Source organism: Theobroma cacao, chromosome 9, assembly GCF_000208745.1.
Source record: "Theobroma cacao cultivar B97-61/B2 chromosome 9, Criollo_cocoa_genome_V2, whole genome shotgun sequence".
NCBI classification, from domain to species: Eukaryota; Viridiplantae; Streptophyta; class Magnoliopsida; order Malvales; family Malvaceae; genus Theobroma; species Theobroma cacao.
In genome coordinates, this window is record NC_030858.1 from 31395136 (window position 1) to 31409342 (window position 14207).

The window sequence follows — 14207 nt, forward strand, 5'->3', positions numbered from 1 at the left end:
AATCTTCATTTTATTCGCAAGCTTGCTTTTTATATTACTTAATGAATACAATGCTTAGGATTTGAACGAATACATGGTTCCTAACATAGAATCATGATAGTGCAACATCAAGAGGAGCAGGCCTACAAATATTTTATGACTACCAACTCTCAGAATGAGTTTGGATGATACCAATGGCACATAAGAAGCAGGGAATAAACTCTTATGGAAAATTTCAAAGGAAAACCGAGTTGATTGGCTTATATCAAATTACAAAATCATCACTCACACATCTGTCGCTATGCATAAACCATTCAACAAATATAAGACAGCTCCCGAAATCCCCCAAATGTATGTCTGAAAATGTTACATTAATACAAAAGGCAGACAAAAAACAATGCCTTGGTGTTGGACAGGATAATGGAAAGTGAAAGGCAAACTAACCATAAAAAAAAAAAAAAAATTGGTGGAATTGGAAACCCAATACAGAATCAAACAGTGTCATGCCCTACTATTACAAACTTATGATACATGATATATGATAACAACTCAACATAATTACAATTAGCAAAACAGAATCCTAAGGAGTTCTATTAGGTCTCTAAAGAAGCTCTGTCGTCCGGGCCGGCCAGCATGATCTGGCATTTGCAGAAAAACAAAATCATTCAACAGAGGGAAAAACAGTGAAAGAAGAGAAAACTTCCAAGGTTTCTGCTCATATATATTGGGTGTATACAAACAGAATTTGGACAAACACTTACATTGCAGTCAAAAGCAAATCTCCTGGCAAGCATAATGGCTGCATTTCTTTCTCTCTCTGATTCAAATGCTAATACAACTGAAAGCCCTTTCTTTGCTTGCCAAAACAATGCCTGGGCAGCAGCATTTCCACCTCCTCTAACTCCACACAGCTAAACCATAATCACAAAGTATAAGAAATAACCAACCCAAGACAGTAAACACATTGGATATATCAGAAATACCATGTTCAATATCAATCTGTTATTATTTAAATAAATGTGTGATTCTTAGAAGTATGAGAGAGAGCATTATCCACATGTTCGCATGCAGACCTCATTCTATGCCCTTTCCCTTTCCTTCTTTCAGTGCTTAGTTTGTACAAATTCTTCTAAAACAATATCAGATAAAAGAAATGCCAAAAAGGAAAAAATGTGCAGGATATACGCAAAACTAGTCAAAATCCACAAAATTCCTCTTTTCCCCCTTTTACCATTAGAAAACATCAAAGCACTTTTCATTAATGAGAAACTTTGCATGCCCTAATACCTGCATTACGGTGGAATAATATTCTTTAGCAATTGCCGTCTTTCCTTTGCAAAGTTTCATCCTCATCTTTCCCACATGTAGTACATGAATAGATTCTGATGGATGATCTGCACCATTCATCTGGGTAACAACCACCTACAAAATAATGAGTAATAATATAATATTAGATGCCAATAAAAAGAAATAAGTGGTTAAAACCATTACAGAAGATACTAGAAACTTATTAGCCATCCATGTGTACAGGGATACATTAGAAGCCAAAACGAAGAAATAAGTAGCAGATACAATATATTCTCAACGTTTCCAACTGCATCTCAACCCAGTAAAACATTCATGAGACGAAAATAAGTCAATCAAACATGTCCTACACAGCTTTAAAACCTATTCAGCATTTAACTTTTTGACCAAAACCAGGTGCTGTCAGACATGTATGAAACGAGTGCTAGCAAGATTGTAGTGCCCATTTGATCAAGGAGCAGTAGGGTAACAGCAAGCAAGTTCAACTTTATTGGTAACCAAGCAACAAACATTTGCATCAGAAAAATGCTAACAGGAAGTTCTGCTTGGTACATGTATTGTTAAGATTCTAGCAAGGATAAGGGAAAAATTTAAGATCTTCAATGGCCTAATGAGCAGCAACAAGATAAGAGACTACTCATAGAACGTTGCGACATCCAGATCAAGAAAATAAACAGAGAAGAAATCATTTCTCTATGCAACCACCGTTAATGAGATTGAAATCGCATCACATCTTAATTACAAAGAAAAGTCAAGTCAGAGTGGAAACTTAGAATTCTCTGCTCTGAATTATAAATTTTACCAAACATAAAAATGTTCAATTAGCCATATATAGGTGAATTTTTGGACGTAGGACAACATACATTGAATTCAACATCATGTTTCCGCACAAGTGCCTCCACATAGTTTCCCAAACCAGCAGCTGCTCTCACAAACAAAAAAACAAAGGTTATAAAATTTCAATAAATAATGAGAAATAGAAATTTCAAAAATTCATAAGTAAATAAAAAATAGGCATAAAAACATCAGCATAGCAAACCTGGATCAATAGCACCAGTAGTTTTCAAAATGATTTTCTGGCCATCATAAATAATCTCAGCCTGCAGAATTCGACCAACATCAAAAGGCTCTGGAGCATAAACTGATTTGCTAGCACCTGGAAAAAGCAAGGCAGATGAACAAAATCAGATCCCAAAAGGAAAGAGAATATTTGTTGCTCACAAGAGTCAAGTATTAGCATCTTGATCTGAATAATGCTTATTTCATTTCCTAGTAGCTTTTTTCTTTTTTGGTTACAAATAACTACTTTTAACCAAAACTAGCCTGCCAAAGAAAATATGCCAGAGAAAAAGAAGTGTGTCTACTTCATCAATGCCAAGTAACATTGTCTTTAACTTATTAGTCAATTCATCCATACCATAGTTTCTTTCTCCTACAATTGGCTGTACCGTAGTAATCAGTTAACACACTGTTTCAGTATAATGAATCCCGTATGTTCAACTGTTTAGTCTGCTTACCTCTAAAACATGCCACTTATACCAAGTTTAGCTGAGTTCATTCAAATTTTCCAGGAAAAAGAGGATAAGCAAACCCTGCATTGGTGCTTCTCTCTTCTTAAATTATCCACCATATTCCTAAAATATTTCAACTTAAATGTTCTGTGATACTTTTACTACAAATGTTTATGCCAAGCATGAACCTCTTAAGGTAGTTCACTTAGAAAACAAATCTTCAGATAAGAGTTCAAGCTACAATTATTCAATAGAAAAACAAGGTCAAAAGCCCATAATTTTTAATAGGTCTCAGATCACTAACATGTTGATCTAACAACACTTTAAGTGTGCTTCTTTCTAGCATCTAACTAGTCATGGAGTTAAAGGCATTGGAAAAACTTGGCAAACTTCAAGCTGTAGATTCAAAACTTTCATCAAAATTGGATCCAAAGCTGTTCAAAAACAGCCACATTATAAAATCTTTTTTAAATATACTATGGTTCTCACAAGACTCATTTATGTGAGAAGTATATATGAACGCTAAGTCATTAATGCAAATATCAATAAAACATCACATGAACATAGATAATGTCTAAACAATGACTTTGTAATCAAATTCTCTATATAGCTAACTTGACCCTAAACTCTAAAAGGCAGAAAGGATCTAGCCCTGAATTAAATCTAGCTAAATTTATTAAGCAATAGAAACCCAGTGCCTAAATGATTTGAACTAAAAAGTAGCACAGAATTAGCGATCATAGCTAACTTCTGTTTACTTTAAAACAAAGAAAAAAAAAGTAAAATTTAAAGCAGCTATAACTATATTGCCTGCCAGGAAAACACACACACATATATTAAATTGTGTTTACCGTAAATATATAGAATCCATGGGCTGAATGGACAATGTAAGCATAATCTTTGAAAGTTCACAATTACTGTATTAGGGGGACCAATTCAATTGATTTGAATATGACAACTATTAAATTTTCAATATCATATATTAACATGCTATCCCATTTAATAATATTTGCATTTCAGACCACTTAATGGGATACTTGAACATGAGTAATACACATTTTGCATGCTTAACCTCATAAATTAACATGCTATTCCATTTGATAACATTTGCATTTCAGACAACTTAATGGGATACTTGAACATGGGCAATAAACATTTTGGATGCTTAACCTCCAACCTTAATTAACAAACTAACAAAATTATATTTATCTACAGCCACAATGATGTTTAGCTTTAAGGCAAAGGAAGTGTTAACCAACAATGGGCTGACAAGTAATGAAATACTGCTTGATGGGAATAATCATGATTTAAACATATTAACTAACAAGAATCAGCATAAGAAAGCAAATACAAATGCTAATCTGCGTGTTATGACATTAATATTTTCTTACATCAAGAAACCCGGTTTACCAACCACCACCTAATCTTAAACATAAAGAGGATAGAATCAATGCCTATCTTACCTGATATAAGCTCCTTTTTGCCACCTTCAGATGAAATACGATACCACTGAATTGAACATCTGGAAAGTTCCGGAGCAAAATCAGAGCAAGGTTTAATCCGAAAATATGAACCCAAAGTTTCAGCACCATCTAATTCATATAAATGAGATAAATTTTCCTCAACTCTCTTGCTTCTTGCTAGCTGCAAAAATCAGTTAAGGAAAGCAAAAGGTTAAAGAAGTCACTGATCAACACAAACAATAGAACTATACTAATATGCAGCAGTGCATGTCCAAGCAAATGCCTATGCGAAGAAAGTATCAGAGCAGTTAAATTGAAAATCCTTCAGAAAGAATACCAGTATACCACTGCAAACTAGAAAAAGAAATGGCACTCAGTATGTACTATTTCTCCTTGCGTATTTGAAATGAAATAAATAAAAGAGTTTTGCTAACAGATGCCCTAAGGAGTTTTAATGCACTACCAACTGCCACCAATTTTCTTGGTAAAAGAAATTGAATGAAAGCTAATCATTCTCCTTAAAGACTTATTACCTTTTCTTACTATCTCCATAATTCCCTTAAGCATCTCTTTCTATTTTTGTATATTCCACTTTTCTAGCCAAAAAAGCTATGCTGCAGAAGGACTGAAATAGCCTTTTCAAGCATCGCGTCCCTTCCCTCCCAAAAAGGCATGCCCATTCACATTTTGCTGATTTCCTATTTCTTTGCTCCTTGGATAGTTCAATTACCTTCAAAGGTGGTTTACCGAAACAATAGCAAAAACAATCTCTCTTTTAACTTCTCCATGTTTTTTTATCAATTCAATCTTTTCCAATTGTGAAACCACATCTCTCTGCAAAATTTTGATAGAAAACAAAAACCTCGTATTCACTAAGAAAGCATCGGCTAACAAAAGGTTCAAGCTCGATCTCTATTAAATTTTAATCAACTTGTCCATTTTCTTCTATTACTATAGGAATATCTAGAGCTTCATTAAGTGATTATGTGACTTCAATAATATTTGGAGACTCATTCAAATCAAATTCTCTTCATTCAAATTTTTCAAAATATTTTTCATCATTGAGAAATTCATTTAGAGTCAAAACTTTTTCCTTTTGTACTTGAGACATTTCTCCTTCATTCGAGATTGAACTACCATTAGGAAAGAAAAAAAAATTATTCTAACAATGTTAAACATGTAATACTAAGGAAAATTCTCCATAATACCCTTTAGCATCTTTCCCTATTGTTTATATCTCTTCCACTTTTCCAACCAAAAAAGCTAAGCCGCAAAAAGAGCGAAATAGACTTTTCAAGCATATACCTCCCTCCCAGAAAGACACTCCAAAGAGCTAGTAGTAAAGATGGAGATACTCATATAGCCTCTATATACTTTAGTATAGTACAAAATATTCAGACCTTCGTGTATATACCATCTTACCTGCTTCTTCTCCCAATGTTATTGGCATTACATATTCAGTGAATATGATTTTTAAAGTAAACCAAATTGCTTAAAGGGTAACACTTTCTCTTTATTTTATATTTTATCTTCTGAATCTTTTTTTTTTTAACATGTTTAACATAACTATTCCTAGAAATATAATTTTATTTGTTGTTTGCAAGGATGTTATTATGTGTTAGAATAATTTGCTATATAATTCTTCTTACATGTTTAACATTGTTAGAACAATTTTCTTTCTTTTTTAATAGTAGTTAATCTCAGATGAATGAAGAAATGTCTCAAAGTACAAAAGTAAAAAGTTTTGACTTTAATGAATTTCCCAATGACAAAAAATATCATGAAAATTTTGAAGAAAGAGAATTTGGTTTAAAAAAGTCACCAAAACTTATTGAAGTCATATCATCACCTAATGAAGGTCTAGAGCTTCCTATAGGAATATAAACAAATGGACAAATTGATGAAAAGCTTGAACCTTTTGTTGGCCAATGCTTTCTTAGTGAAGAATAAGCTTAGTTTTCTATCAAAAGTTTGCAAAGAGATATGATTTCTCAATTAGAAAGATCAAATTGATAATTAAAAGAAGAGATTTTTTTTTTTCCATTGTTATGGTAGACCACTTTAAAAGTAATTGAACTACCCAAGGAGCAAAGAAATAGGAAATCAGCAAAATGTGAATGGTGTGTCATTTTAAGAGGGAATAGAGACAATGCGTAAAAAGGTTATTTCAGTCTTTTTGCAGCTTAGCTTTTTAAGCTGGAAAAGTGACAGACACAAAAGAGGAAAAAATGCTTAAGGGTATTATGGAGAAAGTAAGAAAAGGTATAAAGCTTTTAAGGAGAACCGTTAGCCTTCATGTAACTCTCCTTTTGACCAAGAAAATTGGTGGCAATTAGTAGTGCATTAAAGCTCCTTAACAGGTGCCCTAAGGGCACCCTTTAGCAAATCCCTAACTAAAATTGGTTCAAATATTTGAAATATGCATCAGAACCCAAACATATGAAGCCTTCAATATATTGAAACGACAAGAATTACAGATCCATGCATTATCCCAAAAATGCATAGACTTTGCTCACTTTTCAATTTCAAACAATATTCCCACAACAAATTAAATACCAATATGCAAAATTGAATGGAAAGGGAAAAGAAATGTAAAAATTTGTAGCTCAACATTGTACAAAGAATCTTTGGAAAATCCAAGAAGATGCTAAAAATCTATGAACATTAATTCAGCTATCGCAACAAGAATGGCTGAAAGAAACTTATTAATAAAATCTACAGAACTAAAAGGTGAAAGCCAAACCTCCTTTTGAAGCAGTATGGAATGCTTAGACTTCTCTGCAAGTTGAATCCTTAATGCTCGAAGTTCATGTTCCATGTCCATGACCTGCAAATTGATATTAGTTGAACTCATCTACTGTTTCAATTGCAAATTGTCATGCTGCAAAAGCATACATACTTTAGACGATGTAGAAGCATATATTAACATAACAGACTTGCTAAGATTTGCGTTTTTGTGCAAACAACCTCAATATTAAACAAGCCCATCCATTGCTTGATTCATTTTGGAGCCAAAAACAAGCCATTATTAAATTACAAAACTCTATGCAAGAGACCAAACAGGAAACTCAAAAACACAACATTTCAACCTAATACTTTTATTAATATAGACCCAAAGGGTATCCTGAGAATCTGCTCTCCCTAGAAAGTAGGACTCCAATATACATGATCAAGTCAAATTGCATCATTTAAAACTATGCATCCAACTCCATTGTTTCCTCACCCTAGCTGTGGAGGAATGCCACAGAAGAAAGAGGGTATTCTAGCAGTCATTTTCATGTTCAGAAGAACAATATTCATCACTAGCAAGTCCATTTCCTTTTTCTTTTATTTTTTTTGTTTGGAGAGGAGGAAGAGGGGGCCATGGCCATATTAAGCTTGCTTTCTGGTGATCATATCTTTAAAAGGCAGACTTGCCCTTTTTTTTTCTTGAGAAGAATGGTGTTCGTTACACAAGTCCATTTCTTTTTTCTTTTATTGCTTCATTTGAACAGGAAGAGGGAATCACATCACATTAAGACTTACTTTCGGTAATCAGATCTTTAAATAAGAACAGTAAGAGCAGCAACAACAAAAACCTCAACTAATATAAGTACACTAGCATAGCCCAGACAAGCACACATTTGAATTATATTTAAAAGATAAAAAGAGATATGCATCAACCATGCACATTCTAACAAACAACTTCATCTTGTATTTAGTGCTATTTTCACTTGTAATTTATTTCTTTTCATCTTTACAGATAGATTTTTCCCCTTAAAAAAATAAGAATTAACAGACTTAACTCTTAAGCTATAATATACCTCAAAAGATTAGAGTTACGCAACAGGGACTGAACAGAAAATCACATCAACCCCTGTAAACCATTCTGACCTCCAGAGAGATGGTGAAACTACTCCAAAAATATTGTTGTATGTCTTTAAAAAATACAATTGGAGCAAAAATATGCTAACTTCCTAGCAGTTTATATAAGATTATGAGCTTTTCAGGCTAATTGATCATGAATTCCCAAAACATCCAACTTGCATCATGTAAGAAAACAAACCAATTTTCATGGATAAGAAAATAGAGACAGCAGCATGCTATAAGCCTATCAGGGACTTAAAATAATTTACAGGAATATTTTTGTACTTATGATGAAAAAAAAAATTCACATCGCAGATCAGAGATAAACCTTGCTTGGTTGGTGCAGCATTTTGATCCGTCTTGCCTCTTGAACCTCCTTCATTAATTCTTCCAGGTCCTAAAATCCAAGCAAAATAATTTTTCTTAAAGAAAAAAATTAAAAAATATAGATAAAATTGCCACAATAAAAATGTAGAAAGTAGAAACTGCTATGGTGAACATGAGAGCCTCACAGAGGAACAGTATACATATGAAATTTGTATAGAAAAATTAATAATAAAATTAAGTTATGTCTAAGCATTAAGCATTTTTCACAGTTAATGCAATGTGGAAAGAGAGAGAATATCAATATAAAGCTAGATGCATTTAGCTGGTAGATTGTCAACAATGCAATTTCCCATAACAAAACTCTGAAAGTCAATAAACAGAATACAGAAAAAACAAAAACCTGTTTGCCTGAAGCTCGAGACATTTGTTCATGTTCCTGAAGGGCCTCTTCCACTCTCTGAACTGCTGCTCTTGCACTCTCAATTTCAACACGAGCAAAAGCTCTTTCCTCATCAACAAGTTTCTTTGCATCTTCAGAAGCCTTTGAAAGACACAAATATGCAAAAGTAAAGTTGTAACATAGATATTAGTATACTCTAGGCTTCAAAGTAGAGAAAAGAACAAAAATATTAATCAAGCAAATAATTTAAGGATCCAGGCCCAACATAGCTAGATTACTCCCAGTAAATTATCAGAGTAGCCTTCCTTTTAAAATGCTACAGGTTGTTCAGGGTCAGTGAATGTTTGGTTTTCTTTTCTGTCTTTCATTCTTAAAACAAATTTTCGAAACAAAACAGGATCTAGTTAGGCGCCTTTATTCTCAGGTATAACTACATTTGAATAGCTTAAACTGAAAAACTAAAATGAAAGCATGTGAAAACAGATAAAAACATTTTTGAGAGCATGGGGTGGCCTGAGAACAATTCTATTTAAAACTGTTGCCATAGGAAAAACATTAGGTTTTGAGAATGAAAAATTGTTTCCGAAAAAAAGAATCAAACCCCAGCCTTCCCTAGAAAACAGATTTGATAACGAGGGATTGTGATGTATTACTTATTAGAAACATAAACATTTTAGAACCAAGAAAGTAAGTCCTTTCATCCCTTGCCTATATGAGGCTTAATAATTAGGAAAAAGCAGGCAAGGAAAATAAAAGTCTGGCCAGTATAATAAGAAAGCAGCAAACTGAGCATTTATACCACCATCATATCAGTGAATATACAAATTTAAAAGGAGGAGAAAAAAGATTAAAGTTCTGGCAGGTGTCATAAAAACAAGTGCTCTAAAATAATGCCGCACTTTTAAAATGATCAAATTTTACTATGATTAGAAAAAGAAAGACAACCGTTCCTCAACTATTTTCTTATTCAAAACATTACTAGAATATCCTCACACTGCAATTCCAAAATATACAAGGGAACTTCAGAAAACCATAACCTACGTCACCCCAGCCAAAACATCACTACTTCAATAAAGAAAAAGGCATTCTTCCACTGAAAATAATAACTGACCAAAAGGCCCCTGTCCTATTCAGCCAAAATAATCTGTAAAGGTACCTTAACAAGAAATTCTAAAAGCTCAGGAGAAAAGACTGTAAAAAATCACTGGCTCAGTGAAGATAATACATTCGGACTTTCTAAATGTTAATCAAAACAATGTATAAGCTATTACAGTAAATCTCAAACCAAAAACACACTTATGGAAGCACCACATATATATATAACCTATAATGCATTTAATTGTTCAGCATTTTCAGATATATTGATGCTACAAATATACATCACCAAACAAACTTATTGTGAAATCCAGAAAAAGGGATGACACATCATCCAGCATTAATCATAAGTTATATTACCTGCTTAAGGAAATTTGCTAGTTTCTTCACTTCTGCCTTTTCTTGAATCAACTCTCCTTCTCTTTGAGTCAGTTGAACTGCCAAAGCTTCCACCTGGGGAAGCAACCATAATTCAAATGTTATTATTGCCTCACTTGAAAGTTAGCAGGCAATATACATTAACCAAGAATCCAGATAGATAATTCTAGATGAAACACTGCAAAGGAGAAAAGATATAACCCAGGGATCAAAAGAAACATCATTGACGGATTTTTTTTCCTTTTGTTTTTTCTCTTTATCCATTTCTTTTCCACCCAAAAGCTGGGGGAAAGACATTCTCAAAGCTAATATATTCAAACAAAATGAACAGTTTTGTCCCAGAAAAGTTGGCTTCATAACTAACCATGCTATAAATGATAACAATAAGACTTACAATATTATTACATAAGGCAGAAGACCAACATGCCATGTTATTTCTAAAACCAAATCCTTCCTTACTAGAAGGCAGGGATGTATACAGCATATCATATTTAAGGGCAAATTAAACTGCTTCCCTAGCACTTTACCAATGATTACAGTATGGAACAATTGACACAACAATAATATCATCCATGCACCAAAAAGTGCCAACTGAGGCAACAATAGGCAATCATGCCCTTAAAGTTACGGCATACATTTTCTCCTCATCCTTCACCGTGAAAATTAGTTCTCTATGCACCAAGATTAATAGAAAAGTTTTATTAAAGTAAAACCCTAGCAATGCATTTTAAATAGCATTTTACTTTCAAAACTATACTAAATAGGTCTGGCATATCACTGCTGTAGGTAATAAATTCAATGGTAGAAGCAAAATGTAGAGCGCTAACCATGGCAATAGCTTCCGCTACATCATCCTTGTTTCTTCCAGCCACACGTCCTTTTAAAGATTCCAGGGCATCTCTAAGCTTCTTCAAAAGGACATGTTTCTCCAGTGAAGCTGCCTCTCTGAGTCTAGCCTGAATCCAATAAATGACTAGCTTAAAATTTGTTTACAAGACAATACCGTATTGGTTACAAATTAATAATAGTCGTGATGCTTCTCAATTGCGAACAGAAACAACAGAGAAAAATAGAAGAATCATTCGCATGAACAGACTACTCACTAACCCAACCTATTTCTTCAATCCAGTAATTCTCCTCCAAGATGCATAAACAAAATGATAACAAACCATAATGAAAAATTTAGTATTCAATTAATCTGAATGCCACTTACTCACATAACTGGGCTACTGCTGCTAACCTTTTATTATCAAATTAAAATAAAAAGCAACTTATAACTTATAAGTAGTTTGCATCAAACTATCTTCAATTCCTAGGATTCTTCATAAGGCTAAATAAGCCAATCTAATTTTAGGGAATTTAAAGAAATGTCTTTAGCAATCTTTCTAAAAAAACCGCAACGCATAAATAAATGAACTTCAAATGAATTTGACCTCTTCAGACAACTTAGCAGCAGCAGCTAAGCCCTTCTCGAATTTACTAGCAAGGTCACGAACAGAGAGGCGTTTCTGCTGCTCCAGTAACAGCGCGGTCTCACGCGCAACAACCTCCTTCATGGACAAAACTTTAGGATCTTCTTTGGCATCCAGAATCTGATTATTTGCCCCAATTTTGTAATTGGGGAACCGACTAGACGCAAATATTACATCAGCTGATACTGCTGGAACTGCTTCCTTTTGCATAGTATCACCAAATTCTCGACTTACCCTCGTCATTGTTCTGAAACTAAACTCTGTCAGATCACCAAAAAGAGGGGGTTTATTTTTCGGGTGCTGAAAAAGGATTTTAAGTTAGAATAAAAGAATTAATTATTTAAATACAAAAAAAAACTGTAAACAGCTTAAACCAAAATGTGGGTCAGTATTAACCAACCTAAGCACTTCAATTAGGTATATTAATTATCTAAATTAGTTACCAAACATCTAACTCAAAAAAAAAAAAAAACAATTTGAATCAGATAATTTGTAGTTAGGTACGCTAAGCAGAAATAAAATAAAACAATGTTTTCACTCAATTTTTGCTAATATGAACAAAAAAATTAAAAAATGAAGTATAGATCAAAATCAGAAAACTATCAGAAAATTCTCTAACGTCTAAACAAAATAAAATACCACAAGACAAACATGCAAAGCAGGGGGCATAAGAAAAGAAAATAAAAACAGATAGTGTTTGGTTATAGGAAACCCTAATTTAAGGGAAAAGAAAAAGGGAAAAGTAAACAATGAAGGGAAAAAAAGGGAGAATTGGAACTTACAGATCATGAAAAATATGTGAAAAAGAAAAAAGAAAAGGGAAAAATGGAATAGCAAAATGAGATTGTCGGATCAGCTAGGTTGCAATGGAAGGAAAGGTTTTGAATTATCTGAAGAAATTAATACAAATAGTTAAAGATGAAAAATAAAGAGAATATGCAGGAATTTTTTTTTTTTTTGGGTTGTTGTCCTGCTTTTTGAAAAGGGAAGGCAAAAAGAAGAGGAGAAGAGAAAGAAAAAGCCGCCCTCTGTGGACTGACGACTTCCTCTTTCCTTTTTTATGTTTAGTTTTTGTTTTCGTCAAAGAAAATGGTAAGAAATTCGACAGTATCTAATGTTTTTAATTCACCGGATCCTCAGATTGACCCTGTCCATTGTCTCATTGCTTTTAATTACCTATTAAATTTTATTTTTCATTTCTTATGTCAAATATATATATATATTATATTATATATATGCATTTAATTCTTAATATTTATAATATATAAAATCAAAATACATGTAAATTTTTTTGTTGGTAAAAATAGATATCTTGATTTATGATATTTTAAAATTATTATTTTGAATAATTTTTATTGCTTATTATTTTTAATTGTAATGATAAATTAATAATATTAGGATTTATCCATATTTGCATAAGAGTTTTTTTAATTCTATTGAATCACTTTTATTAAAAAAATAGTTATTTGAATTCAAAATTTTTATTATATTTTTTCTAAATGGTGTCATATTAAGTTGAAAAAAATTAAAAATTAATTTCAAATAAAAAATAAACTTAATTACAATAATTAAGAATCATTTATTTATTTTTATAATCCGGTTATGTATCCAACATTCCATAGATTTGTCAATACTATAATTAAAATTTTAAAAAATAAAAAAGCAACTAACTTGTTAAATCAGGTGACATAGAAACTAATTTACTAAAAATTATCACCACTTGCTAAAGATTTAAAATTACATTTACGAAAGCATCTTCATTAATTCACTATAAATCATCATATTAATTATTATTTTCATTTCTACTAACAATTGTTTGACACTTTTTAAACTTAAGATTACTATTTAAAAATAAAATCCTTTGTCAATTTAGTAAAAACCATCATATTAATCATATAATGTTATATTAAAATGAAAATAATTTTTAAAAAAATTTATATTGGATGCACTCATTATCATTTAATTATAAAATGTTATTTTGTAAATATGTAAAAATAAAAAATTAAAAGTCTTTTAAAATAAATATTTTGTGTGTTTGAATATCAACAACTTGTTTGCTCTTTGTTATGAGATAGTAAAAAACTAAAATACAAACATTACTGACAAATTATCTAACACAAAAACAGGACAAATCGACCCAATTCACTCATTGTCCTCGGTGGAATGAAGGAAAATTCGCACCTTAAGGGGCAAAAGGCTTGTTAAAGTGTAGGGTGAAATGGGAATGATAAATATTTTCCGTTTATGGAGATAAATGAATTGGGAATTGTTGAATATGATGCTTATGCTTCAAACCCAAAACTCCTTTTGAAATGGACCCACGCCACGCGGCGTATCAAACAGAAGAAACATTTATAAAAGAGGGAATGACCCATCCACCCATCAATTATTATTTATTATTTTCATTATGCTATCTCCTCACTCCTCCCCC

At 32.3% G+C, this 14207-nt stretch overlaps 1 protein-coding gene across 3 annotated transcripts; it reads right to left on the reverse strand.

Moving 5' to 3' along the window:
* Nucleotides 187–12832, reverse strand: LOC18590028 (stomatal closure-related actin-binding protein 1). Of its 3 annotated transcripts, none has more exons than XM_007015293.2 (13): nt 12559–12832; nt 11738–12023; nt 11132–11260; nt 10287–10379; nt 8832–8972; nt 8433–8501; nt 7002–7085; nt 4259–4439; nt 2324–2440; nt 2148–2206; nt 1267–1401; nt 741–890; nt 187–617 (listed from the first exon to the last, which is right to left on the reverse strand). In XM_007015293.2, the coding sequence occupies exons 2-13, from the start codon at nt 12017–12019 to the stop codon at nt 573–575; spliced, it is 1485 nt and encodes a 494-aa protein (XP_007015355.2). In that variant the 5' UTR covers nt 12020–12023; nt 12559–12832; the 3' UTR covers nt 187–572. The 3 variants fall into 3 exon arrangements, with proteins under 3 accessions (XP_007015355.2, XP_007015354.2, XP_007015356.2); XM_007015292.2 differs by having other exon boundaries at nt 11738–12036; XM_007015294.2 differs by having other exon boundaries at nt 11738–12076.

Bases quoted from the DNA above. Each gene is read 5' to 3' on its own strand.
- LOC18590028 (XM_007015293.2), bottom strand. From the start codon at position 12,019: ATGACGAGGGTAAGTCGAGAATTTGGTGATACTATGCAAAAGGAAGCA. The intron at 8,973-10,286 runs GTAATATAACTT...TGTCTTTCAAAG, and splicing joins TAGCAAATTTCCTTAAGCAG to GCTTCTGAAGATGCAAAGAA. The intron at 2,207-2,323 runs GTTTGCTATGCT...TTGTGAGAGCAG, and splicing joins TACTGGTGCTATTGATCCAG to CTGCTGGTTTGGGAAACTAT.